The 25476-nt window shown below is 41.3% G+C and overlaps 1 protein-coding gene and 1 long non-coding RNA gene across 5 annotated transcripts; one reads left to right on the top strand and one right to left on the bottom strand.

The window, feature by feature from the left end:
• Positions 1–87: 87 nt before the first annotated feature.
• Positions 88–25476, top strand: LOC135168906 (uncharacterized). 4 transcript variants are annotated; one of them, XR_010300116.1, is made up of 5 exons: positions 88–475; positions 541–659; positions 4391–4633; positions 25206–25313; positions 25401–25476. XR_010300116.1 is itself a non-coding variant. In XM_064133520.1 (3 exons), exons 1-2 carry the CDS (start codon positions 184–186, stop codon positions 639–641), a joined length of 393 nt encoding a protein of 130 aa, XP_063989590.1. In that variant the 5' UTR covers positions 88–183; the 3' UTR covers positions 642–659; positions 4391–7229. The 4 variants fall into 4 exon arrangements, 1 of the variants encoding a protein (XP_063989590.1); XR_010300115.1 differs by lacking the exons at positions 25206–25313; positions 25401–25476 and adding exons at positions 9133–9389; positions 9478–9788; XR_010300117.1 differs by lacking the exon at positions 4391–4633.
• LOC135168306 (uncharacterized) lies at positions 15199–16621 on the bottom strand. The gene is made up of 3 exons (XR_010300018.1): positions 16334–16621; positions 15763–16025; positions 15199–15691 (listed from the first exon to the last, which is right to left on the bottom strand). It is a non-coding gene; the product is annotated as an uncharacterized LOC135168306 (long non-coding RNA).

Raw genomic sequence — 25476 nt, 5'->3', positions numbered from 1 at the left:
GTCCCTTTCCAAGGGCCACGTGACATGATCGGTTGGTTTTTTTTCTGGCCGATAGGGCCCCAGTGATAGTCGAGCATTTTCGAACAATAAAAAATTCTGAATTGATAGCAAATACATTGGGATTTCCTCGCATTTCAAATGCACAGTAAAAAAAAATCTGCGTCACGATAAATTGAAAAATTAATGATTAAAAATCGCTGTTGCAACCCAATAACGAAAAAAATATTTGAAAAGCGTCGAAACAGTTTAGAGAGGAGTTTCTTGCTCATTATTATTATTGACGCTGTCGGCATTTACCTGGGACTCCTAGGAACCAGTTTGGACACCGAAAATTACAGGCTCTTGCGGTGCGAGCCTCCGAGGCTCATTCGAACCGCCGCTTTGAATAGGATATTGGCCACTTGGATTGAGATTATCAGGCCCATGTTCTGGTTCGTGTTTTGCAACGGTCATTTCAACAATGGCAATTCTCAGGGTAATGTATGATAAAATATGGTGCTCCATCGATTACAAGGGTGTGAAAATTTTTATGTACAACAGAAAATCCACACCAGGAAAAATATGGTTTTATTTTCATCAGGAATCCGTCATTAATGTTCAGGAATTTACCCTCAATTACGGGAGTTTCTCAAGACTGGTGATTTGACAGTAATTTTAAGGTACGTTATCACTAATTTTCACTCACGTCGTGGCTAATCTTGCTCATAATTTTCAGGGACCCATCACTAATTAGTATCGATCTACGATTTTTTTAGTGATAAAATTTATTGATGATTGAAATATTGTATTCCGTATTATCAATAAATGACATCTTCATTGTCATAATTATAGATCAAAATACATCAGATGATACGTCATATGAATAAGTCACGTAACCCCGACCAAAATGTCCATTTTCCCATTGATAAGTCTTTTTTTTTATTAAGTTGCTCTTCATATGCAACAAAAATGTAGCAATTATTGTGTGAAAAAATTATCGTGAGTTTTTTAAAGTTATTTACACCGCTTCTTGGCAGCCCCCCTTCACCCCCTCGGCCACCGACCACAATCGCGAAGACCTCAGTCCCACACACAATCTTATCAATCCCCAGAAGTGCAGAAAAAACATGAAGTTTATTTAATGAACAGATATCCCACTGTTGTCCACTCGCCGATACAGCTCAGGTTTTTTTTTCACTCGTATAGTACAACTTCCTGATGGGTTAGCTGTGGGTTTTTCGTGTCACGACTCTGCAACAACCCTACTGCCAATAGTAAAGCCAATGTCCCTTTGATGATAAGTTTATTATTGTCGGGCGTCTGTTTTTCATGTCCAACAAAACTAGACCAGTGACACGTTTCTTTTTTAATAGTTCCAACTTGCGTTAAAAGGCATCTAGACTCGTAAAAGCAACGCGAACCGCACGAAGTGCCTCATAAAATCACCAGTACAATAAGAATGATAAAATCACTCGTCTTTTAACTTTCATTTCATATGTTACCGTTTATCCAGCGATTAAAATTTAAAGGAAAAGTGATTTTCGGCGCGTGGGACGTTTATTTCACAGGCCAGAGGCGATTGTCATGGAATATATTTTCCAGCAGTGATTTTCACTTCTTCAACTTCGAGGAAGGGCCAGTGCCCATCCCCGGACGACGAAAAGTGGAAAGCAGGAATTTTTTTGACAGGAAAACTCTGGTAAATTTCTTATTAATTGATACGACAGTTTTATAAATTTCCTCAGAAATATATATTTCCTATTTAGATGGGGACAAGCAATTTTCCGGTTGATTCTCCTCGACATCCTGAGGAATAGTCCCTCGGTTATTTCTTACCCCAATGACGTAAGAAAAATATGAAACTGTGAGAAATGGCTCTCAACATCTCACCTCAAACACAATGCAAAAGCCTGAAAAAAAAAAGCACCGGAATGTCGGCCGGATGACTGCATGCACAGGAAGATCATTGCTGGTTGCTTCGATTGGATTTTAAAACTACCAAAGAAATGATGAAGAAGCAGCAGAACCGCATCTACAGGGCCTCAAGTTCCCTTCATGGCACCGGCCAAATACACTTTTTCCCTGGTATGTTTCACATGGGTTTTGAGACACCAGTATATACCTCATCGTAATTACAAAATTCACGTTTGTCCACATTTGTCATGTTAACGGAACAAGCACTTCGTGATTGGCATTAACATCGGTTTTATCAATTTTGTTTGCACACAACAAAATGGATTGATTTATTTTTGACATTATGGAGACTCGTTTCGGTACAATATCGTCACAATACCGATTCATGTCTGCCTGCGTTTGTTGTATTACCGGAGCAAACAATTCACGATTGTCACATTGCTTTTAGCAAAAATTGTCGAATGTCCAATAGCTCATTAACACAACAAAATACCTGACTATTGTACGTTCCATGGCAAAACCACTTCTTCATTCAATCCTTCACTTCATTGTTGGAGGATACAAAGAGTTGATGATCGAGTTCTTGAAAAACGAAGTATGAAGCACTGGCGTGAGGGGTGGGGGTGCATGTGAAGTGGAGCCTCCTGAACTCCAACGATGAAAATACTTCTTGGAAATTCGAAAATGTGAAATACGAGACGTTCACGAGCGGTACCTGTGTGACACTGGAGATCACCGCCATTCCGTCACGGTTAACACCGCCATTGGTCTCCGGTTCAATCGCGTTTTTCGTTCATACCTTCATTTTTCATTGTTTTGTTTACTATTTTCATTCACTTCTTTCGCCTACCTGGGGATCCGTCGTCTGAGAGGCTCAGGGGCTCGGGAATGAGACCGAGCACTTGTCAGTGGGCAGCTTGGTGTACAATTCCATCGGTATTTAACGCTTCTGGAGGCTTAGAATTGCCCACTGCCCCTGAAAATCATCACTCTCGGGCCCTTATTGAGTTACCAGCCTCTTAATTTTACTCGAATCGCCGGTCCCACAACGCCGGCAAATCACTTCGTCAGGGCAACATTGTTGCAAATTGACGCAGCATCGGTTTGAGGTTTTGGGTATATTCGATACCTTCCAGAAGCTCGCTTCATGCATCGCTGCATTTTCCCCTGCTATTTCGGGGGTTCCCCCTGGCTGAACCACTTGGGATCGTCAATTTCAATTTGTCCAATCGTCCTTTGACGATGTCATTTCTACCAGGGAAAACGATGCGTCGAACCGTCGGGTATTTCATTGATTATTCGATGAGTAAATCACGAGACTACAGTCTCCGTCCTGATTTTCATTTATCCTCTAGGGATTTATACTCACCTGGCGTGCTGGTCCTGACCATCGGCTCCAACAGGAATGTCACATGATCAAAAACCCGATGACACTCGTCCTAAAAAAAATTCGAGTTCTTCGGTATCAAGATTTTCCGAAGTCTCAATGGCACGTTCCCTACATTTTCCGGAACATTTTGCCCTTTTTCCTAAAAGTTCCCGACGTTCCATCATTTTGACGGAATGTTGTTTTGTCAATAGCGTTAAAATACTACTCCTAAAATTTAGTGTCAACACACTCGTGTTTTCGAAACACAATTTTTTCCGTTGCCCATAGTGGCTCCCTACGCCTCCCCTTATCCCTATCTTCCCTTCATTGTTTCCTTCGCATTGATGACATTGATAAAATTACGACGTGCCGTGGGCACCTGCGTCGAGATAGCCCGTACGATATAGATAAAGAGAACTCAAATTCCGCCTGAACTGGATAGTGGAGTCGCACCACTCGATTCGTCAATGCACGCAATGCGATGCCATTTACAAAGAGGAAAGAAAGGGACAGAGAGTACGGAGGGAGCGAGGAACTAATCGCCAGGGGTTTTTAAACGACTGCTTATTAATTCCATTTAAAACCTGATGAAGAAATAAAACCCCGAGGAACGAATGAGACACAGTTCCCGTTTGGAGAATTTCAAGGTCGAGGACAAGATTACATCCAAGCGTTGGTTATTCAGTCGTCATCCCTCGTTCCCTCGTCTCCAGACCGGCCAACCTGTTGCCTCCCGCGTCGATAGATTACAGATAAATTGGTGAGGGAAAAAATAGACCGGGTGAGATACGTCGGGGATGACGAGAAGAAATTGATTGAAATGACAAAATCCTTCAATTTCGATCAAACAAATTTTCTGTAATCAATTATTGTCTTCTTATAATTAAATTATTTCCATTACGACCGTCATATCTTAGTCGATGGACTGCAATTGTAATTTCGATAATGAATAAAAAAATTTCATTTTATTTTGATGATTTTCTCCAATTTTAATGACAATATCAACTTGCACTCGTCGATGACTGCTCCCCTGCGTTCGAAGAAGTCCACCACTGTGCAGCATTATCATTATCACGTTTGCTTAACCTCACCAAAAATAACAAAGTAAAAACATTTGTTTGTCTCCAGCCAGTACGTGGAAGAGATGAACAAAGTGGCTAGGTGCGATGCAGGATGTTTCGGTTGGGACTCGTGATGGAATTGCCGAAGAAGTGGTTGGCGGTTGGAGAAGTCAACTCTTGAAAAAATAAGATAAAAATGGAGGTGGTAAAGGAGAGAATGCAACGACAAGACGACACCCCGTCCATCTATCAGAGAGGCGTATGTGGTTAGTCTGACTCGTGATCTGAAATCAAGAGTGAAGACGTCGAGGTATGTTTGATTACCTTTATCCGCAGTTTTAACATTCCTGCTTCCGAGTGGAAGATTTTTTAGGTGAATTATTCCGCGATTCCAGCGAAAACTTGATTATTTGAAAATTTAAAAAATCGTTCAGGGAATTTATTTGAGTAAATTAATTATTTTATTGAAATGCGAGCCATCGCCGACACTCGCCCCACCATTGGCCGATCCTGAGTAATTCACGTGGAAAATGGCTTTTGTTGAAAGCACATACGAATGTAACTTCTAGTCAAAGTCATTAGAAATCATTAGATCCATAAATAACGACAAATTGACCAACAATTTTCTTCCAGTTCGTCTCTCCTTTCTATTCCTAATTAATCTTAGTAAAAAAATCAGTTCCCATGTGCTCCAGAGGCCGTCCTAAATGATACAGATGAGTTGCTCGTTTTCACATGGCCTGAGAATCCTCCGAAATACCCCAGCATCAAGTTGAAGGTCACTAGCTAAAACACGAACCGGCTGTTTTACACTTGCGCCGGTTACAGTGGACGTGAATGCCAACGTGGAGCTGTGGTGAAATGTTTAAAGGGTCCCTGGACCGAGCCAGTGTTGGCTGGCCTTGCATACCAGACGTACTCAATGAACCCAAGAGAGCAAAGGGGACGAGGAAAGAAACGTTGCCAAGAGTATTAATGAACCGACGTCTCTCTTTCCTCCTTTCCTTCATCCCTCTCTCCCTTTTCTCATTCGTAAAGTTCCGAGATTACGCGATGACAAGTTTTTTTTTTCAGTTTTTTATTCATTATTTTTCAATCTCTCCAGTTATATTATTGAAGTCCAAATCATCAAGTGTTTTGCAAAATTAATTTGAAAATTAATGGTGATAACTTTGGGGCTCGCTGTCAATGAAAATGATAGGGTGAAAAATAGGGAGCCAATAATGCAGAAAGTAGGGGGCGGGGGAACATGGATATTGTCTACGGAGGTTCACGAATCATTTTGTCAATTTTATGTCGCGATCGGAAGTAGAACAGAATTAATTTTCCAAAAATGTGAACAATTTTGATGAGCAGAGGGTTCCGGATTTCGACGATTACAAAATTCATGTCTTCATCGCCGTAGGATACAACAGGTGTCAATAATAAAAAATACAACACCTGTGGACTATGTGGGCACGCTTCCTACTCAACCCCTAGTTTCTTGACCGGACTTCCTCGAGGGGTGAGCCCTCGAAATTAGTGGTGTCTTAAGACGGCGATTGTGACCGCACGCACAAGAGGGAGGGGTCGGCGGTCTTGTGTGATTCCGGATGATAGCAACTTCCTCAGGTTAAAAAACATCTCGAAGCGATTTTCCCCGGATTTTCTCCCCCGACCCAACAGACAAACGGGAGAGCGAAGGAAACAATGAGAAAATATCCTGGGAGAGCATTGAGGGCGTAAGTGCACTTGAACAATGAACGGGTGGAGCCCGCGGGGGGTTCGGACACCGCCTCAAAAACAATTCTCCCCGGGGAAGATGGACCTTGAATGCACGAGGAACTGTGAAAAAAATTAGTCAACAGTTTCGAAATTTCGGCACTCGAGAAACACCTGGAGTGAAGGACCATGTGATAGGACATTGTTCCTTGTCAGGGTCGAAACGACGGGGATTTCCCTGGTCGTAAAACGTTCCAGGGAAAATGACAACCGAAGTTGAAACCCCAAATGTTCTTTGGCGCAGCCTCTGAAGTAGATTTTTTTTTGAAGGATTAGTGGGGTGGTGAAACTACTCGGCGAGTGGTATGTTGACCAGACTTTCAGGATTCTTTACAGAGGGCTGTAACCCATAAACTTCAAACAGGTGGGAAATTGCTCTTGTGCTGGTCCGAGTATTTTTTTTAAGACTCAAATGTTCCTCCCGAGCGGTACGTGAACAGGAATTTTTGACGAAAATTTATCATACCATTCACTAAAAGTGAACATGAATATATAAATAAATCGTAACAACTTATTGACTCCCTATTTAATTGATTAATTGGTTATTGAGATTTTTTTAATTTAGGTTTTGTTCATTCAATACCCTGACCTCTTCATTTTCAAAAATTCCCAAAGCGGTCTCTTCAGCTCATTTTATCTCATTGTCAGCTTCAACTTCATCAACAACGTTGACATGCCTCGGGCATCGGTTTGTACCACAAAAGGTACCTCTCGTACACCACCGGAAGAAGCTCAATAGGAATAATTCAATGTGTGTGTCTTAATTTCCCCCTTCTCCCCCTTACGCTCAAGGACAAGAGCTATCCCACGCGATTCAGTTTAACGCATCTTCAACAACGAGTTTCAGATTTTTCTATAGTGGTACCGAGTGGATCAAGATCACGTTGAACTGTGGAACAAGACCACTGGAATCCTTAGGACGCTTTACTCACTGGGCCGAATCCCACGCACCCACGTTGCTTCATTCATGGGGTGAAGTCTACTGAAGCGTCAACAAAAAAAAAAAATCTTCAAGTCTGAGAAGTTCGTGGGAATCCCCCGGCGATTTTTGCCTGTAGCCTGAGAAAAATTTTGTTGACAGAATTGTTTACATCATCCCCTGGAGTCCACGGGCTTCAGTAACTCTATACTCGTTTCCCGGGATTCCTCGGAATGTCTTTCATTGCAACCCCCGGTACTTCGGAAAAATCGAAAATCCCGTGATGCTCCGGGTATTCATTTTTTTTTTATTTCTCTCTCGCGGTTCTCTGAAACCGCTTTTTTTTCTTAACGTCCCCATGAATTTTTATGTGCGACAAAAACATTTACATATAATGACTGCATGGCGATTTGGGCGGATGTGACGATCCCACGGGCGATCGCGAAGCCGCATATACTTCTCTTTTGTGTTTGTGTGCCTTCTATCTTCGCGAAAAGATGGGATTGGTGATGGGATACATTGAATTCTTTGGATAATTATTTTTTAAATATTCGGGTGGGGGGAGGGGACCGGTGGTTAACAACTGAACGTGAGCATGAAATTTTTAGAATTTTTCAAGGTCTCCAATAACAAATTAACCGGGAAGTGGTAAAATGAGTGAAACTGAATATCTCAAACCTGCGAAATTCGTTTAAAAGGATTTTAAACTGCAATTAAAGAATTGTTTCAAATATTCGTTATAAGGGAGTCTACCGACCCTTAGAAAGCGCACCTTCGAGCCCTGACTTCAGTGAACTTCCTCGATGCGCCCTGAAACTTCAAATCCCCCGAAAAAAACTGGTGATAGAAAAATATTTGTGCGTTTAAATTTACCGAATGAGCCCTGACGTCTAATCCACTCCGACGAAAGGGTTGAACTGTGAAAATTGCCGGTGACGCACCCCTCGAGTTAATGACGATCTATTGAATGAAGATAAAACGGGGGATTAGATGAATGAAAACAGTGTGAAACCCATGACATCTGCAGTTGTATCTGTTTTATGATACAACATCCCTCGAGGATGTCGAGCACGTACAGTTTTACCGGGACTATTCAGTGAAATTCCCACAGAACCCCCTTGGCAAGCACATCCACTCGAATAAACCCCCATGAATCAGATAGGGAGGAGGCGAATGGGCAGGTAGGGCAGCCGACCAGAGGGTTCCAGCTCATCGGGGCCCTCCAGCAAATGCGCGTCGCATTTTGATGCCCCTGGAGACTATTCCTGGGGTGGCTGGATTGTACGTGTACTTAATTGCATGCTGAAGGGATTGGGAGACCGGTATAGGGCAGATGCTCGGGATTGGTGGTTCACGAATGGCTGATAGTGGTCCGGGGTCGTTCATGGGAATTTTTTCGCTCGGTCAGTATCGAATTGTCATCAATGACACGTATCGCGATGGAGATAGGGGGTCGACAAATTTTTTAATAATACTGGGGGATGATTTCTCACATTCAGGAAGAGTTTGAGAAACTTTTTTCTAAATTAATGTACGTCGACATGCGCGGAGAGAAGTATTTCGCAAATATTACGTTGATTTATCGTAATTCCGGGGCCAGAACTTGACGGAACTTTCAGGGATTTTTGACAGAGATGGAAAAAGCTCGGTACAAGAGATTGCCAGCAGGAAATGAAACTGAATTAACGGTAAATGCACTCAACTTCATAAACTTTAGAGCCTCCAGTATTCCCCCATTTTTTCCTAAATCTAATAACAATAAAACCGAATAGTCCTTTTCAATGAATAAATGAATACATAAGGATCGACAATAATGGGAATAAATTACTGGCCTATCATACACGCGCTATCCTAGTGAATATCAATTCAAGTCAATAGTTCATTGCGTTAGAGCTGCAACAATAGACTTGGAAAACGACAATAAAAAAATTTCTAAAATTTAAAAAAATACCAGAAGACTGAGTTTGGTTTTTTTTCATTACTTTGTGAGCAATAAACGAATGAACAGCTTTAACATTAAATTTCATTCCACCGTATGAAAAAATATAAGGCTCAGTCCAATGAACTCATCCCTGAATATTTAATTGTGAATTTCTCTCAATCCCCTCTCTCGTTTTCTTATTATAAAGTACATCAAGTGTGAAGCAGTCTCGAATGGTGGTCCATTGAGACAATTGGCAATTTCTCGACACCGAATATCCGTCGGAAGTGGGTAAACTTAGTGTCCAACACTCTTGGTCCCTGAGTGAGTACATAAACTCACTTCTGTCCCATCAGTGGAGCGGGGCAGGCCCCAAATTGCCTGACTACACCCATCAAGACAATAAATTGCAAACACACAATGTTGTTTTTTAATGCGCTACAGTTTGATGAATGCTGCAGAATTGTACGTACAGTTGGACGCATCGAGTTTATTCAGTTCTTCTTTTTATTTCTTTTTTCATTCTCTTTCTTTATTTTTTTTTTATGTATAGGTGCAAGCCATCGGCATCTACAAGGACCGCACGCGGGCGAATTACACTCGGGTCACAGACGAATTCATTTGTGGGTCTTCCGTTCACAGGCACAATAATTTGCGGCTCATGCTCGTACTTACAACACTATTAGATAAAGATAATGTCCAGTTCTAACTGCCGGCGATTGTTGTGTGGTTGAATAAAGATAAATGTCGTGGACTTTGCACTCTACTTCATTCCCTAATTTTAATATTATCGAGAGGACAATTACCAAATATTCAAGAGAATTGATTTATATTTCGCTGGAAAAATACTTTTCGGTCCCGGGATTTTTATTTGTTTGAATCATGAGGTAAACGAGGCCATTAATTTTCAGTGAAAATTAATTAAGCGTCAGAATCTTTGGTGCTAGTAAATTTTACTTCATTGACATCAATTTTTCTTCCCAATGTTGCAGGTTAAAAAATCCTTGGGAACCCAAAACCCAGAATTCCACATAACGACTCCTGAATATCACTGCGGTCACTCGAAAACTCCCTGCGGTTCCTCGAATCACGTTCGCACGCATCCTAACCCACCGGTACAAATTCGTTGCACCACCTCACCTGATCAATTCACTTCGCCTGGCGCCCAGCATAACCCACCTATCCCTATCATCATGTCCCATCGAATTCTCAACTTCGTGATAAACTTCGTAAAATACTTCAGGTGAAAGGAAAAATTACGAAAAAAAAATTGATTTTTTTTTTGGGTTTAAAATTATTCAGCGGTTTTTTGCGCGAAGTTTCTTTTGTGAGCGTCGAAGTATGCCGATGGGGTGGCTCCTACCGGTCGTTCATAATGTCGGGCTAAGGTGGGCAAGAGGCAAATAATAATTTTTAAAGACTCACGCAACCCATTGAGCTTCAAAGACAGGGCATAACTTACAACAAACAATTCATTTATTAATCTCGCTTTATTTTTAAAGTATCGAATAAATTACGGCGAACACGAGGTGTCTCGTAAATATTGAAAAAAATTGAAGGATTTGAGGGAGTGGTCGTACTGTTATTCACCGGGAAAAACAAATCCGTGAGAAATTTTTTGGAGCAGAATTTAAATAGTCGACATTTTTATTTTGGAAAATATGTCAGAAATCCACAATTTTTCTAGCAAAATTCAAATTATTGTTATCTAATGTGACAATTAGTGATTTATTTTGTACTTTCATTCCATCTTAATTGACTTTTCGTTGTCCCCTTTCACTTTGGATTCCCCAAGAGTCGACTCAACTAAATTTCGCTGCACAATTCATCTCCCACTTCACCTCATTCATTGCAATAAATAACTGGAATAATTAAAGACCCCCCCGGATAGCTCTAGCCTCACAATTCCCTGTGTCACTCGTCAATGAAACTATAGGCAATGCGATACACCTTTTGTGTCTGCGGGCTGAGGGCACCCACATGATATCCTCACGAGTCATTCGATCGACTTCACAAACAACGTGAATCGATTTTCGGCAGCAGCACGTGTGTGCAGTTGTTGACTAATCTCTTGACAATCAACGAAAAATCCAGGGACATGAGAAAACGTGAGGCTGGAGTAAAGCCCGAGGATTTTTGACAGTGGAAAGCCTCGTAGTTTCGGAGAATAACTCCTTAAAACGCCTCATTAACACAGTCATGGATCCCAACCTGATCCTGGGCGAGTTTGGGTGGTCGGCCACTTGTTGATCTCAGAGGCGATGGAAATACGGAGAAGCTGGTGAATAGAAACTACGGTTGAAGATACTTTTCACGAGTCTCTTTGGACTTTTCTTTTCCCAAAAAGGATGGTCAAAAAATTTTTCCTCGCTTTAACGGCAGCTTTCACATAATTTGAATATGATGAATGCGGATATAATCAGTTTTTGGGTGAGCAATTCCTATTGTGAGGGTTGTCGGGACATTTGGGGTCAGCCAACGACATTCAGTGACGAATTACAATGGGTTTTCGATTATTTAAAAATACAAAAATCCATTTACCTGAGTACTTTATCCCTCATTGGAATTTAATATAATTTTTGAAAATTATCGAAGCCTATTATTATTATCTAAATAAATTTTTTCTCAGTTAAATTATTCTACAAAAAATCCGTCAACTAAAATCGCGCAATAATTCGCAATTAATCTCATCCCTCAAGCGCAAAAGCAGATTCTATTTTTCTATAAAATTATTCAACTAATTACCATAATCACGAACAAAAAAGTTATAATCCAAGCGTAACGAAGGATCGACACAGACCCCGTTCCGCATCCCAGAATTCGATCCCGAACGATGGAAATAACCCAGGTAAATAATTAATACAATCAAATTAACGAATGTGTCGGTTAATTCGTTGCTACCCTCAACTGTTCGTCATCTGTCGAGGAATGAAAAGGTGGAAAAGATGTAAAAAGCCTTGGCCACGCGATCAGCACGTGCCTTATGCCATCCACCAACGACTTGTACGATAATGATACTGGTATGCACCCCAGACTGCTGTACGAAGGAATACCCATTATTCCAGAAACGGTTTGGCTACGAATAGAGGGGTGGTTTCTCAACGGAAACGTTCAACTCCCATCCACATGGTGTACACTTACCTTGGGGACATGGAGGAGAGGAGAGACGGAGGAGAGTGACAGAAGGGGGCTCGCGCAGGTTTGAACCCGGTCGTAGCAATAACGTAGCGAAAAAAGATGTTTGTCAAAACCGTTGGTGAATTAATATTCATCATTTCCTCGTGTGAAAAAGTTGCTTAACATCTTCGTTAACGCAGATCAATTATTTTTATTTTCATAAATATTTCAGGTTTTGTGAAAAATTTTCGACGTGACGCGACGTGAAGGAAAATTTATCTTTAAAAAATTATATAAAAATTATTAGAAAATGACTTGACTTTATTAGGGAGGATGAGGATTTTTGCGAGAAAAAATTCAAGTATTTGCAATTTTTTTAGAAAATTTCTCTCCTGGCAATCCTCTGAACGCCCGGAGTCAATAAAAAATCGACGACCGAGCATTTCTCCATTACCAGAAAATTATTTCGTCGCGTGCCAACACACCTGCGTAGTCTTCTGGCCGAAGAAAACGACTTCTCGTGGAGGGGTGACTCTTGCACAAGCGATAGGCGGGAGGGAGGAGGGCACCTGGCTACGGGTCAGACGCAATGTGCGCGAAATGCCATGAAAGAGCGTTCACCGGGAGAAATGACGAAAAAGAAAAGAAAATAAATGAAAGAAATCTTGAATTGTCCTTGTGTATTCAGTGGTCCAGGGGTGGGGGAGAAGAGTGTCAGTTGAATTGGTGAATAAGGGTGAAAACGGTCAAACCCCTCGGCGGAGTGCAAATCAGTCTGAATACCGGCCACAGGGGGTTACACGACGAAAACCATCCAGCAGTCATTATATAACCGGTGCAAGACGATGGAGTACACTTTGGAATATCGAGGAGGCCGGGAGTGTGCTACATGAGAAACACCTGGCACGAGTCAACGGATCCATTCCAAGGGGATATGAAGAAGGCTAAGGAGGTCTTGATGCAGCTGTGCGATGTACATCTATCAAATTAAGCTTTATTTTTTCCGAAGTTGATGACTCTCCGTTGGGGTGGGAAAATGGGAAAATGCGGCGGCTGTTGGGGAAATTATTGGCGAGTCCAAAGAGAAATTGGTCTTGACAATTTCTGGGGGTGTGGAGAGAAAATTTCACAGAAATTTCGGAGCAATTCATATTCGAGTCAATAAAATTTCCAGTGCCAGCGCCGGAAGAATTTTCCGGTGGTTAAAAAATTTTCCACAATCGCATTTGGAAATTTCAGAAAAGATGCGCAACTCTTGTTGATTATTTTCGTGCAGTAAAATGAAGGATTTTTTTAAACTTATAAAATATCTCGAGGAGAAAAAACCATTAATCCTCTCCAGGGAAACCCAAACCCTAATATCGGTGAAAAATTCCATTTTCATTTTCCATTCTGTAATTTAACCTGACGATTCATCAAAAATTTCACCGCGAAAAAAAAATATTGAGAGACAGTTGAGGAAGGTAAAGAAACGCATGGGGTAGCAGAGTAAACCGAAAGACGTTACGCATAAGTTATTGTTGATCCCTTACCATGACAATAAGGACATCTGCTTTGGCACGAGTTGCTCGTATGTAGAGCCCACCCTATTGTACCCCACCAGACTGCAATCGCCTTGACGTTGCCCAGGAGCACCCCCTAATGCCCCTGATAATCTTCGATGCCGTAATGGAGCGAAAAAAAGTCACTGAATGACTCGATCCACACCTGGACAAATCGTTTCATTCGTCTTCGTCAGTCGTTCGACTGAACCCAAAAGAGAAACGAAAAATACCCCATCGAATAGACTGATCCGGATAATTTTTCCATAATCGGGAAAGATTCTGTAATTTACCGCAATCAAATAAATTCATTAATTGAGTCAAACTGAATCAAACCTTCTTTTCATTAAAAAAAAAATTAAATTGTCTTCGAAACCCTACGATATCCCCTAAATACCCTTAACAATAATATACGTATTTTTTGGTAAATGATTCTCTCTCATTTTTTACCATCAAACCATCATCGAAACTATCTCACCACTGGACAAGTTCAATTAATCCAAATGTGAGTTTCAAATTTATGTGACATTTCCTCTCCTCCTCCTGCAATTACAAAGTGCCAGTGTGTAATGATTTGTGCCAGCTGCTGGCACAAATGATATGCAATTATTGCCCTCAGTTTAACTTTCCCACAGTTTTATTCAATCGTCAACTGACATCTCGCCGACCTAATCGATCCGCACAATCTCATAATCAACCCCTTTTCATCGTTATTGTTGCATGTTACTAATTCCCGTTGACTAATTTCAATGAATTCCCGGGGGAATTTTCGCACTGGTTTCACGTTCCGATACTCCACTACGAGAGAAAAATTCGTTTCGACCCACCGATTACGGAACGGTCACGTAATTTTTCAAGAATCCCCCCCCCCCTCCCTCTGACGAATTACCCCCCATTAAATAATGAGCAAACCGCTCACAGCAAGTGATTACCGTATCAGATAATGCAATTAATCCACCAACACCATATGGTCTCTGTCCTCGTGCATCCAGCAACCCTATCCCACCTTCATCCCCTCCCCCTGCGTTCCTAGAAAATCTACAACTCTATTAGCAGCCTCGGGTAAATGATGGAATGACAACAAATAATCCGGCTCCCGCTTTGTCGGAAGGAATGCAGACCTTCTCGTAGCCGCTGCAAGTTTGTGTTCCATCCTACTGCTGTATTTTCTTCTCTTCCTTTTCGGAGGATCACCTCTGATCGCCCGTCATAGAAACTTACAAGCGATTTAAATGGCTGCTGAGTTGACTCAGAACAGGTAAACGTAAAAACGTCGAGGAGTAGAGGTGGACTGATAGAGAGACAGACGTTTGAAATATGATGCCAGTGGTTTACGACGTAGATTGTCGGGGAATGTGCATTGCAATCGAATTCTTCGCTGGTCTTAGGTACTTTTTGTTGATTTACTGGGTCTGCACAACGTGCAATTAAATGGAAAAATGATGATCAATTAATTAATGCCGATAAGTTTTTCTATTGTACTGACTCATGGCTGAACGTTGGTGAACATGTTTATGTGAGATATTTATTAATTAATATGGTACAGGAGTGTGGGGAGGGGGGGGTCACTGGATACAGACAAATGATTGTGATAAATAATTGAAACTTTGAAATTAAAAAAAAAAAAAATGAGCCGTCATGGGACGCCTGGCAGATGTGAAACATCGTGTGTGTACAAGTAATATGCATAAAAGATAATATTATTACAGGAATTAAATATAGCCTAATGAAAAAATGAAGTATTACGAGATTCTTACAGTAAATGGTAACTTTATTTAATAAACATTTATTTACATGATATAAAAATTCGATATTAGTATCAAGTTGCCACAATTTAAATATTTTCATCTGTGGCTTCAATAATAGTTATATTCGATTTTTCCTCTGCCGGTATTACTGTGACGATTGGTCGATGATAACTAAAGTACGTTACAAAAGTATTGGATGAAACACCATCAAGATATCTCACAAATACAGCATCTATTGTTGTTCCATATTTGGTAGTAGATTCTTTTGGATCGTTATTGATTTGCCATTGAAATTCTTTTTGAAGAAATGTCATTAATGGCATTGATTCAGCTCTTGCAAAATTTACACTGAAATATGCAGCTAAAAATAATGGTAGTTTATGTTTATTCGCTTTAAGAATTATTGAACCTGTTTGACTATAAGGAAATAACCTTTCATGTAAAAATGAAATGAGATGATCCATTTTGTTATTAGGTGAAATGTATATTACAATCATAATTAATTCACTTCCGTCTTGTAGTTTAACATGTGAAGAACACACATTTCCAATAGATGCAATAGTTTAAAATAGTCTGGTACTATTCGATTAATAAAGTCTGACACAACATTGATAGTATGCCTTGTGTTTAACTGATCAGGGTGACGTCCAGTTTCAATAATAATATTTTGTGATCCTTCTGATGATTGTTGGGAACTGAAATATTTAAAACAATATGATATTGAAATACACAAAAAAAAAAAATTTAAGTGTGGCTTCAATATACTCATGAACTCAAATCTTAGTTAATTATTGCAATATATGACTAAAGATTTGCAAGTATAAATTTTATTAATAAATTTTTCTATATTAATTCCTTCATGAATAATAAAAGAATCCTTAATTGAAGATAATATTAATATAATTTATATAAATTATTAATATGATTAATATGAATATAATTAATTAAATATAAAAATATAATAATTACATTTATGGAGACTTGAAAAATACGATCTACTTACTGATGACTTGGTAGTATACCATAGTGTAGTTTCACTTTCTTTGCACAAGGTTGATCACTTTGATCTTCTGAGTTATCACTGTCACACATATTTTATTGTCAAAAATTAAAATGAAAAATTAAATAAAACGCAGGTTATGTGTACCGTAGTAAACAACAACGTCGAACTGAGTGAGAAGCCACGCCGTACACTCTACTACACAGAATATAGATAGGCATACCTTAGTATAGCCTGGCGAATGCTCGCCACGGCAAGTATCGCCAGGCCAACGATTCAGTTTAGGGGTGCGCCTATAGATGTTTCACATCAAAAAAACGATTTCTAGAATTGAAAATTTCCCGCTCTTTGAAAATTACAAATATTTTATAAACAATTACATTTTCATATCAATAATCATTTGTTTGGAACCGTAGCCACTCCCCTCCACATGTAAAAATATTCAATGAATGAATTCCCTCGATAAATCGATAATTAGAAAATAAAACAAATGATTTTCTTCTCCATTTGAAGGCGCGTAAATTATTTCATCCTCGAAATTGTAATTTTCCCGGTGTTAAGCCTGAAAATCTGTTTTTACCTGAGCACCGAAATACAATATCAGTATAACAAGACACGCAGAGGCGCACGGGGCGAAGTGGAGGGTGGGTCAGGATGGGTGGAATGAGGGAGATACACCGGAGCCGACCTCTAATCATGCCGCTGGGATTTACAGCATCTCTACTGAGTCTGTGGGTCCTCTCTCGCGCCCAACGGATCCCTACTCCCTCTTCCCCATCCCCATTCACCCTCTCAGCCCCTCTCACTGCCCACCGATCCCGTGCCCCTAGCGCCTGCTCGACTGCTTCCAACCGACGTTTTCGCACCATAATCAGCGACCAAGACGAGGGATTTATCCACTGAGGACTTCATGATTTGATGTCTAGGTACTTCAACAATGCGGGGGAATTTCCAAGGTAGGAAATTAATTTTAACGCCATGACACGTTATTGAATTTTTAACGAATTAATTACATCCGTAAAATCCGATCACAGTAAATTTATTCTGAAATCATCCCTCATCAGGCCAATAAAATCTATTTCTGACGAAAAGGTACCACCAGTTATTAAATACAGGATTTCCTCCCTTTGCTGTGATTCCCCCTTTTTACCTTCAACCTTGCAGCAGGTACATGTCAGAACCACACCCATTGTCCCCCCCCCCCACCTCCCCTCTCGCCCCAGGATACGTGTATCTCTCGTAACGGTCAGAAAATTCCTCAACCCCATTAGAATAGAAACCCCTCGGTTTTTCCCATCGATTCTCCGAAAATCTCGAGGCCCTTTAATAGTCCCTGTGTGTCCTCAACCTTCCCCAATCTTTCCACCAAAAAATAAAAAAAAAAACTCGTTGTCCCCACCACAAAAATTTTTCCCACCCATCCCCCCAACACCCACAACAACCCACGCCCTATCCAATCCATCCATGAAGTTTCATCCTGTTTTTTCCACGCTCCACATTCTCCCGCACATTGGAGGTGCATTCAACAGCTCATGTGGGAGTCATAGTTGGCCAGCCGACGTAGACGGATATAATGTACCTGTGTCCGATGCTCTTCACCATGAATTCTTGGTCTTCTCCATCAAATGGTAGGATAATCGCTGCCACCAGTTTACGGGTAATTGTGAGTATCTCTGTCTGTCGAGACTTTCTGGGAATTGATGGGAATTCGAGGCTCAGGTGAATGTTAATTTTTGCCAGTGGTCAGAGAATTAAATTCATGCGTCTGACCTTGGCACAAGCCCAGTCCCAAAATACGTCGGATGAGAGTAACAACAGGTGCTCGGTACTTTCACGATGAATGGATTATTGAGGAAATATTTTTTGTGCACAATTCCAGCGAGATTTCAGTGATTTTTGGCCAGTTGGAGATTGTAAATTGTTGATAACAGACGAGTGGATATTGGGGGATGGAATTTTAACAGTTTTTACCCTCCTAAATCTCTCTATTAAAATTATAATCACATTTTCCTGGGATTTAAATGAACTTTTGACAGCGTAATTTCGTTAGTTTTCATCTACCGCGGAAAATGTGTGTCGGTGGAGTCAGGGGTGATCGCGAAAAAAGCCCATCGTAGATGATGGTACGAGAGAAAAAACTAATGGGACAAATAAAAATTCGAGGGAAAGGGAGTTGCGAGCGAAAATGCGCGAGAGGAAGGGCCGACAATGCGGCGGGTACCTATCCTCCGCAGGCATTCCATCAAGATGCTATCGGTGAGGGCGCGGTGGAGTGCGGAGGGGATGGGAGGGTGTGGAGAAAGGGGGTGAGAGGGAGAGACGGTGAGAGATATTAAAGGATGTTGCGCCGCCGACGGAAGAGGTATCCCATGGTGCGGTGGGTCTCCCAGGACTCACGGACAGGACTCGCGCGCGAGGAGCCATTGGAGCACACGAAACGAGGATTTCAGACCATGTGGGGAATCAATCGACTGGTGGGGGAAGGGAGGACTTTGCGGAAAAATATTTATCGTTTAGAGTTGGATATTTAAAGCTGTGAAAATTTTTAAATTCACAAATTCGAAAAAATCCTTCAATGAATTACTTTTAAAATTTTTAAGGCACCTCAGTCTTCCGGTGAGACTAGAATTAGAGGGAGTACTCGAAAAAAAATTGTTCTAGTTGAAAGTCACTTCCGTTTGTCTAAGCGTTTCGTTTCCCAGGGGGACTCCCCCAAAAATATAATTATATCGTCAATATTATCACCGCCTTGTCTCGCCCCTGGATCATTAGAATGCGGCAACCAGAACATGTAAATCGTGATTAATTCCATAACGAATGGATCTAAAAAAACGATAAATTAACAAACAAATAAAATTCGGTTTTCCCAGACTAAAAAATGTTAAACTTCATACCCCGCAGGTTCATTAAAACAGGTCACTTCTCCGGGTGCCTCATCAATGGAAAAAAAATCATAACAGAAAAAATCGCTCTAAAAATTCCAATTCACCCCCTCCTCGCAAAGTCCAAACCTGTCCCGTCCTCCTCCTCCACCCAATTATTATGACATTACTGCATTAAGAAAGGGAAAGTGATGGGCTAGGTAAAATTTTTAAAGGTCCCCACCGTGCAACACACATAAATTCCCCCTCCCAATATCACCGTGTGTAGACAGGTACAGGAAGATCGGATTAAAGGTCTGGTGAAGCGTCTGGGCACGCAAGGCGGGGACCAGTTGTTTCGGCTGAGACTCGCTGGAAGAGGGAAGAGAGGGCCCAATGGTATGCGACTCGTTTCTGTGTGAAGTGCACGTGTGGTGTTGTCTGGCCATTATGTATTGGTTGCTTACATTGCAACGTAACCCTGGGGTACCTCAGAGGGCCCGACGGGCCCACCTTCGCAAGGTGATTCACTGACGATTGCCTCCAGTGTGCTCAACTCTCCAAATTTTATCATTTTATTATTCAGGGGTTGTTCTCAATCGTGCGAATTGTTTGAGGTCCTCCGTGGGTCCATCTTTCCTCGTTTTACCGTTTAAAAATTGGAAATTCGGCCCTTTAAGCTCGGCCTCTTTATCACAGACTTAATTAAGAGCATTGTCCTGGTAACATGTTCATTTGCTTGCATTTATCAATGTCGGGAGGATTAAAAACAAGTCACGGGGGTAAAAAGAATCAACCGATATGAAGGGGGAGGTAGGGGGGAAGGGGATGACAAGGGGTCCTTAATTGCCACCTCCCAAATTCACAAGGACAACGACAAGGACCTCCGCACCGCGCGGAATACTTGTACACGAAACGGTGACCAACTCACCGATCTCACTCTCCTCGATTCCTCTCCTTCTCGTCCTTCTTCTCCCCTCTCGGAAAATCCCATCTCTCTGTATATAAGATCGTTAGTGGATTCCCGGTAGGGGTTTAATTTATTCGCTGATGGCTTGTGTGAAGAGCCACTCCGAACACCGACCGTGGCAAACTGATTTCGTGACCCCGAGCTTTGATCACGAAGCTTTCGTGTAAATCATCAAAATTTCAGAGGGTCTTGTCACAGAAATAAATAAAAATATCACGTTTTTCGGGTCAATGATAAGTTCATTGAGAAAACTAGGATTTTTGTGTGGCACTGGACCTTTGAACAAGTTCCCTCTCGCAGTTTGGGAGTAAAATACATTCGTAATTGACAATTCGGATATTTATCGAAAAATCAATGGGGGGGAGGAGTTTAACGGTAATTATGTGAGGAAAGTCACTGACAGTATTGTCTTCAATCTTTAATTAATTGACCTCCGGGGGCACCTCAGTCCTACACGAAAAAATGAGAAAAGAAGATGAAGTACAAACTTCACAGCGTGAGAAAATGTTGCTCGAAACCATCACGTGCTTTAAAATGAGTGTTCAGAGTCAGTTGTGATGCTTCGAAATTAAATTCGAAAAATAGCAACAATTGCTCCATAATTACCCCCAGCATGAATATCATTTTTTTTTAATTCTATTTTCAGCTCAAATGCCGAAACACAAAAATGCAAATTTTAATCGCCCACTAATGAGCTCAAGTTCGTATTTTGCAATGACTTTTGTCGAAAAAAATATGATCTCAAAACTGAAAATCTACAGCTCTAGTATTCATATTCCCCATTAGTACGACTGCTCATAAAAAACCACTTTCAATGTTCAAAGTGATGCGCTAATTACTGAGCAAAATCCTCTGCATTAATGAGACGACAATGACTCCTCTGTACCACCTCCGAGGGTCACCGCAGATCCAGCGATAAAAAAAATATTGAAAAGAAAAGCGTGAGAAAACGTCGCCCTCACAACCACCACAAGCGTTAAAATGACTGTCCAGGGTCACTCATTGTACTTCGAAAATAAATTCTAAAAATTCCAACAATTGTCGCTTAATTACTCCACTCATAATTTTTTTATTCATCATTCGCCATTCATCTACACCCCCTCCTGCCCCCTCCTCATATTGTCGGTCTTGTCTCACCACCACCTGTACACTATGACCCACATCTGACCAACAATTTGATTATCCTCCCAATCGAATTGACTCACACGCACCTGAAAATCCCTAGTAATCACTCCATGAAATTTCACTTCACGCGTAATCAAGTTGCGATTCCTCGCAAACAAAACGATCAATCGATTTAATGTTCATTGTTTAACGAAACGAACTAAACGACCTCACACCGTCCTACAAAAAAAAATTCCTGAAAATTCTAGTCCCTAATCAGACTTTAAATCTAAAGATATTTTTCTATAAGACAAAAAATATAATAAAAACAAAACCCAGGGTAATTTTCCCCCGGAATAATCACCTAAAATTATTGAAATTCTCGAAATCCGGATATTCAACTTAACGACAAAACATCCGATCATACCCTGCAATAAACAAAACCTGATTTACCCTCATCTTTTTCCCCTGAAATAAAAACCTGTCGTTTTTCGTATTCCTCGTAAAACTTGTACCTATCGAAATGGCAATTGTATTGGGTCCTTTGGTTTAAAGTTGCAGAGGCGCCGTGCAAGAGTGTTCACATTGGACAACACGAGGCGCACAACACCAGACCCAGTGGAATGCGGTCCTACGGCCCTCTGCGACCAAGGGTTGCGTGGTCCTGCGGTTCAAGTCTGTTGCACCGCTCTTGTAAATCCCTCTACCCAAAATACCGCCACTCCTCTCTCCACGCGGCAAATCTACCGCGAAAGTCCCCTCCCATCCTCCCTCCCCCTCCCTCCTCCTCCCCTCCTTTTCCACCCCACCCATCACATGAAAATATTCGTCGTGGGACCGAGGGCAGCGGCACCGCGAGCAGCAGCACCATCACCACGCGGGCTCCACAGCTATTTTGTTTTTATTTTGTTTCAGTTTCAAAAGCTACACCTATATCCTACCCAATACAATCACAAAGGAGATATCCTCGTGGATGAGGTGGGAAGAGGGCGGTGAGGCGTAGGAGGGGGACAGACCTCCGACGAGAGTCCAGGGAGGTCCTTCGTATTTGGGGCCCGCCAAGTGCGAGGATCCCTCGTTTCGATGGGAATAGGTGGGTGGGGTGTGGGGGGGGGGGGGGTAGGTGGGGGCAAAAGGGAGGAGAGTGTGAGGAGAGAAACGAGACGGAGTGAGGATCAAAGAAATCACCCTTTTTGCCTCCCCTTTTTTTTCTCCTGGCTCCTTTCTTTCTCCACTTATTCGTGGGCCGAGAGGTACGTGGGCCTCTGAACACTTCATGACGTGCCAATCGGCGAAATTTAATCCATCAATTCTGAAGGATTCGAGAGGTGACGGCATCGATATTGGAGGTATTGGGGGGAGGGGGATTACAGTGGGAAAAAAATATTTTCGATAAATATGGAATTACTTCGGAGAAATATTTAGTTTTTTGATGAGGTGTTTTTTGTTGGGTTTGAATTATGGGAATTATATTGCTTTAATTATAAACTGAAGGAAACTTGAGTGATTGTTAGTGTTGAAGAAATTAATCGAAGGTCATTCGTTGGAAAAATCATTTGGAAAATTCCGACGATTTAATTATCTAAGTTTAAACGAAATAATTATATAAATTTTGTTAAAAAAAATTTTGTTCTGTCTCGTCATATTTTTCAACCGACCGAGCAATATTGAAGACCAGTAGGTGTCATATCACGACCCGGATGGAGGCGCACTTTGTTTGTCTGGTATTTTGATAGAGACGACATCTATAGATATACATTACGCGCATCCTACACCAGTCGCAAAAGGAGGTCAAACTGTCGGTGCGTTTATTATATTCGTTATCGTGAGATTGAATTATCACCCTATGGATAATGGATGGGCTTCACCTGTCGACGAGTTTCCAGGGGAAAAATGTCATTTGCAATTAGAGCCGAGTTAGCTCACCTCAGCGAATCAATAATTTATTCAACGTGTCGCAGGTACGATCTTATTAATTTGGCGCTCGCTCTTTGAGTGAGCTCTTCTAATTGCGAAATTTTTAGTTGAAGGTGAAAATAAGTGGATGAATATCGCGTGTTGAGCCCGTGGCTATGCGAAATACCATCGAATACTTTTTGGTGGAGTTACCTGGGGACCACCGGCACTCCCTTTCATCCACGCGGCCAATTCTTTTTCGCACGGTTCGTTTTTCATATCGCGAGAGCTTCCTTGGGGTACGGCAGAAGACCCAAGCGTGCCACCTCGGTTCACCCAATGATTCTTACATTCCTCATTTTGATTTCAGACCTTGTGGAGATTAATTCCTGAGGATTTCTGATTTTTTTTTTTTAATTTCATTCAACACCAAATAAATAAATAAATAGCTCAATCCAATATCACAGGGTGAGATAGTCCCTACCAGGGTCGTATTGAATTTATTGATTTTTTTTTTATTCAAAAAGTTTGAGTTTTACTGCAATTTTTCTAAAAAAAATGTGACTTTCACTGAAATTTTTCTAAAAAAATTTGAATTCCACTGAAATTTTTCCAACAAAATTTTCTCTTCGTACTGATTCAAACCTCCACGAATTCCCAGCCCTCGAAATCCTCCTCCCCTCTAAAATACTGACAAATTGAAAATTTCCTTAATAATATCATCTGCCTAAGCTCACTGGCCGCCGCGGCTTTATTCTTTGTCTGCGGTGGACATTCCAGACGTCGGGCTATACGTTTATGATGGTTATTGAGCTTGCGGTCTCACTACGGGTAAAATCCACCACCAGACGGAGGAATAAAATCCAGTACAATAATAGAAATAATGATTTTTATTAAGATATCTTTCTCCTAAAACAACTATTGCATCTTAAATGACTCAGTCCTATCTAAAATAGGACATGAATGACAATGAAATTATCTCGACAGCTATTCTTCTTCTACTAATGCAGTGCAAACAAACGCGAAGAAAAAAAAAACAGCAAAACTAATAAAAAATCCTCTCCAGCTGTGGGGGAGACATCCCTCGAGTTGTCTACCCCATAAAAAACTCATTGACTCGCCAATTAAAATATGAATTAAAACCTTTACTGGTAATTCGCCGGTGGAAATGAGCAAGCGACCAAAATAAAGACGGCATAATTACTTAATCCGACGGAGAAACTCGCTGGCCAGAGGCGGATGAGAAACGATGAATAAAAGGGATATAAACAGGGTGCAGAGCGCCTCGGAGCTGTTACTCCACAGGGCTGAAAGAAATTGTCGAGAAAGGAGAGTGCGCGCACGCGCATTTTGTCGCTGTTGTATAACTGTTACGAGAGAAAGGGAAACGATTTGTTTAAGGTTCATAAAACAGACTCACGTCGGTTGGGGGCGAAAGGGGGGAGGCTTAATGGAACAATGGAAGAAGATGCCCGGGGACCTTCGCACCAAGCATTGTACCCCCCTCGAGTCAATGAATCTGCTGGCCTTTCCCATGCCCGCCCGCAACCACTAGTTCTTATTCGTCTCCTCTTCATCATCACGTTCACTTCCAGAGTTTCATTTTTATTAGCCTCTGAGTCATTCGTCTTTTGCAGTCATTTGCAAAGTTTCGCGGTTTGGGAGGAGGGAGACGTTCTGGTGACCGTGGAATATGGTTTGATGGTTTTAGGGACATTGTTGGTGATGTATTCGAAGAATTGGTGGAGCGATTGCCTCAGAGATTTTTTTATCTGAATTGAAAGAATTTTATTTGAATCTGGGGTAAAATTGAAGGGGAGAATTTTTGAGGAGTCGAGAGATGAAAATTTATTAGTCAATGAATTTTTATTTAGTGATTATAAATTAATTGGGGGGAGTAATTTTTTTGGAGGGATTCAGGGACAATTAGGAGGGGTTTTGAAGACATTACCGCAGCTCGCTCTGAGATTACAGAAAGACAAATGAGATTTTTATTGAATATTTCTGGTCGTGAATGATTTTTCATGAGACGCTTCTGTTCAAGGATCAATGGTCAGCGGGAATGACGGGAAAAGGCGATTGTCTCACGGTGCATGGTGATATAAAAGGTTTCCCCTCCCCCCAGTGACTGAAGGATCACTGGGAATCGCAGGTGAGTGTGAAACGATGGAGGAACATAGTCAGTCATGCCGAAGACCGGTAATTTTCTCCTTGTTTCAATATTTTAAACGCATTCCAGGACATCATCACTGGACAGAACCAAGTGGTCTGCTAATATTTGAGGTAGGATGGATAAACAGAGGATCCAAACGTGG

This window comes from Diachasmimorpha longicaudata, chromosome 13 (genome assembly GCF_034640455.1).
Source record: "Diachasmimorpha longicaudata isolate KC_UGA_2023 chromosome 13, iyDiaLong2, whole genome shotgun sequence".
In the NCBI taxonomy this organism is placed as follows: domain Eukaryota; kingdom Metazoa; phylum Arthropoda; class Insecta; order Hymenoptera; family Braconidae; genus Diachasmimorpha; species Diachasmimorpha longicaudata.
This window is presented reverse-complemented; position numbering and strand designations above follow the sequence as displayed.

What these genes read in the sequence shown, in the direction of transcription:
- LOC135168906 (XM_064133520.1), top strand. Translation starts at nt 184, where the DNA reads ATGATTAAAAATCGCTGTTGCAACCCAATAACGAAAAAAATATTTGAA. An exon ending in CAACAATGGCAATTCTCAGG is followed by an intron (nt 476 to 540) that starts GTAATGTATGAT and finishes TATGTACAACAG; the next exon opens with AAAATCCACACCAGGAAAAA.